The following is a 3,070-nucleotide window of genomic DNA, read 5'->3' on the forward strand; positions in this document are numbered from 1 at the left end:
TGTGTGTGTGTGTTGTTGTAGTCCTTGATAGTGTTTCTGTCGTCCTTAATGTTTTAATGTCTTGTAATAACTCGCCTCTGTATGTGTGCTTACAGCAGAAATCTCATTATTAGAGAATCCTCACGAGCCATTTGTTTGTCACTCACTTATATTAAATAAATTACATGTTTAGTGCTATTATTATTGCCGTAATAATGTATTTGTAATGTTGCATTATTAGTCTTTATATCTCTGGAGTAAAACATGGCGTTGTATTTATTGAATGGAGCATTAACATCAGAATCTAAATGAGCAGCTCTACTATTGACTGCTGTTTGATTAAAACGCATTAAGGGCCTGTTGATTAGCACTGGCAGACATGCTGCTTGACAGTATCTCCTCTCTGCCTCGGCGTTTGTCTCTGTCTTTATGACGCTCTTGTCACCGGCCCAACCTCTTCTTTTCCCACCCTGTCATTAGGCTAAGCAGCGCCATGACATCACTCTTCAGTGGGATAGCCCGGTTCTGGACCTGTTGGCGGGCGGGTACAACATGCATTACGGAGCGCGCTCCATCAAACATGAGGTAACACCCAGACCGCCACACGAGGTTGTCTTATAAGACAACATATTATGTTTTTATCAGTTATTATAACATTTTACTTACCAGTTTCTTTACTGAGATCTGGGGGACACAGCAACTCTGCTACATGAGCTTTTCAGCAGACCAGTAGAGCAAGCAGGAAGTACCTCTAAATGTTCTCATATTGACATTTATAGACACAGTTTGGGCAACTCATTTAATGTTTATAAAGCTGCGGCTAACAGATTCACCACATCTGTAATGAGGCTGGTGAGTAAAATGTTAAAACTAATAAGAGTATCAGCCAAAACTTACTGTGCTCAGCTGTGGCTTTAAGAAAGATGTTACATTTTACAGATCAATTAGTCAAATTAGCAGAAAACAATGCAAAAAAATGTCCATTATCAGCCCACATGTTGAATTAGGGACGGCAGCAGATGTAAAAAGCGATAATATTCAAATAATTTACAACTGAAACAGGAATAAACATGAGTAACAAATTATTCAAAATGCAAAATAGTAAATAATCTGAGATAATGGACACAACCACATCACAGCAGACAAACCAGTATCCTGATTTAAAAACCATTTTCTAAACTCTTACCACTAACCTCGTCACTGATCCCTCAGGTTGAACGACGGGTCGTCAACCAGTTAGCTGCAGCGTACGAGCAGGAGCTGCTGCCCAAAGGCTGCATCCTGCGTCTGTCTGTCCAATCAGAGGACCAGGACGAGCGGAGCACGCCCAGTCTGCGCCTTGAGGTGGTCGGAGAGGACAGCTCATCGAGAACGCTGGACATCCGTCCACCGCTCAGCCCTGAACACTAACAAACAACACAAACACAGATGATCTATCCAGATATGTATGCACACATGTACACTTTACACACACACATCAGCATCATCATCATCATCATCATTAGACAGTGTCAGGAGGACGGATGGTTCTTGATGGATGTTACCAATAAAAGTACCTCTGATAAACATCATCACTGCCTCTCTGTTCCCTTCACACATGCAGTAATTTACATGCCAACTTTCCCACAATATGCAGTACAGTATCTGCCAACGTTTGTGCTCTAAAGCGGAAATAAAAACCTTTATGTTACAACAAACTTTGAGTTAGGACTGATCTCAAGAGGTTAGGGAGTAAATGTGTTCCATATGTGGTTGTAAAAGTAGCACAGAGGCTTCAGTGTGCCTGTGCAGCTTCATCATCATCAAACATCTCATCTTCAGTCAGTTGAAGCCATTGTGTTAGCTGATAACAAGCTTAACTGCATTATGTTTGTGGTAGCAGCAACTTAGCTGTGACTTAGTGATAAATTAATGTCTGTGTAGAACAATATATTGTGTAGAACACTGAAAACAGCCAAAATATTTAATATTTATTGTTTATTAAGATATATGTAAGTTAAGTTCATGGCGATTAATAGTGTTATGTTGAAAGGATCAACGGCAGTTTGGGGGGGAAACAAACGGATATTGATCGGAGGATGTTAACTTGTAGCAAAACTCCAGGTAGTTTGATTTAAAAATGACAAATGTTTTGCCAAAGTTGGATGAATAAGAGCCGCTTACAGGGGAAGAGGAAGGTTTAATGACCAAAGATAGTTTGCCTCAGATGGTTGTTTGTTCACTTTAACGCACATTCTGGAGAAATCCTCACCAGCAGAGCTTCACTGATAAATGTTCGTAAACACAACCTGCTTATTAATTTCAATTTAGTAAAGAATGTGTTAGTGGAGAAAACACCAAGCAGAAATGTACAGCAGTCCATTTGAATGATGGGTAATATAACTGCCTTTGTGAATTGTTTCTGTTGATGCATGTTAATGTAAAGACGTCTCGTCCGTCACCACCAGTGCTCTGCTGGTACAGTGTGTGTGTCTCACATTAAGAGTCATAAAGAAATAATATTCACAGTGTTGTTTCATAAATGTTTGAACAGCATGTTGACAAGGCTCCAAATGTAACCCAGCGACATTTTTCATTCTTGTATCCCAACCTCCGCCGTGTAAATAAAGTCATCACAACAAAAAAGGGGAATTCCTCTGTTTTTTGTTCTGTTTGTGTTGCACTGACACTCACTGATTGATGGATGTGTGTGTGTATGTGTGTGTGTGAGAGAGAGAGACCAGTGCCTGGGTGGGAATTCTGCAACAATAACGCTTGTCCACCTTGTGAAACAACATGACAGAGGAATTTCCTTGGAATTCTGCTCAGTGTGGGGGTCTGTGTCGGACGCTGGGAGGGAATGTCTTCCCTGTAGGGACGAATTAGCATGCAGGAAAAAGACACATTCACTCTTACTGTGCTCCTCCTGGACCCCCCAACATCACACACACACAGTCACATCTACAGAGTCACAGCTGTCTTGTGAAGGAAGCACCACTGCATTGTTTTTAAGTCATTCCCTGCTGCAGCAGATTTCTAACACTGAAGGGATGAAATAATTAGTCAGAGGATTAGTTAACAGAACAATGGATTAATCGTGGATTTTCAAGCA

The 3,070-nt window shown here is 40.8% G+C and overlaps 1 protein-coding gene across 1 annotated transcript in view; it reads left to right on the forward strand.

The window, feature by feature from the left end:
• Positions 1 to 2,604, forward strand: part of clpb (caseinolytic mitochondrial matrix peptidase chaperone subunit B) — a 29,147-nt gene extending 26,543 nt beyond the window's left edge. Inside the window, 2 exon segments of the mRNA XM_035680442.1 lie at positions 460 to 564; positions 1,192 to 2,604. Coding sequence (XP_035536335.1) covers positions 460 to 564; positions 1,192 to 1,389 — 303 coding nt within the window. The 3' untranslated portion in view covers positions 1,390 to 2,604.
• The last annotated feature ends 466 nt before the right edge of the window (positions 2,605 to 3,070 follow it).

Source organism: Morone saxatilis, unplaced genomic scaffold (assembly GCF_004916995.1).
Source record: "Morone saxatilis isolate NCDOM2014 unplaced genomic scaffold, NCSU_SB_2.0 Contig8, whole genome shotgun sequence".
Taxonomy (NCBI): domain Eukaryota; kingdom Metazoa; phylum Chordata; class Actinopteri; family Moronidae; genus Morone; species Morone saxatilis.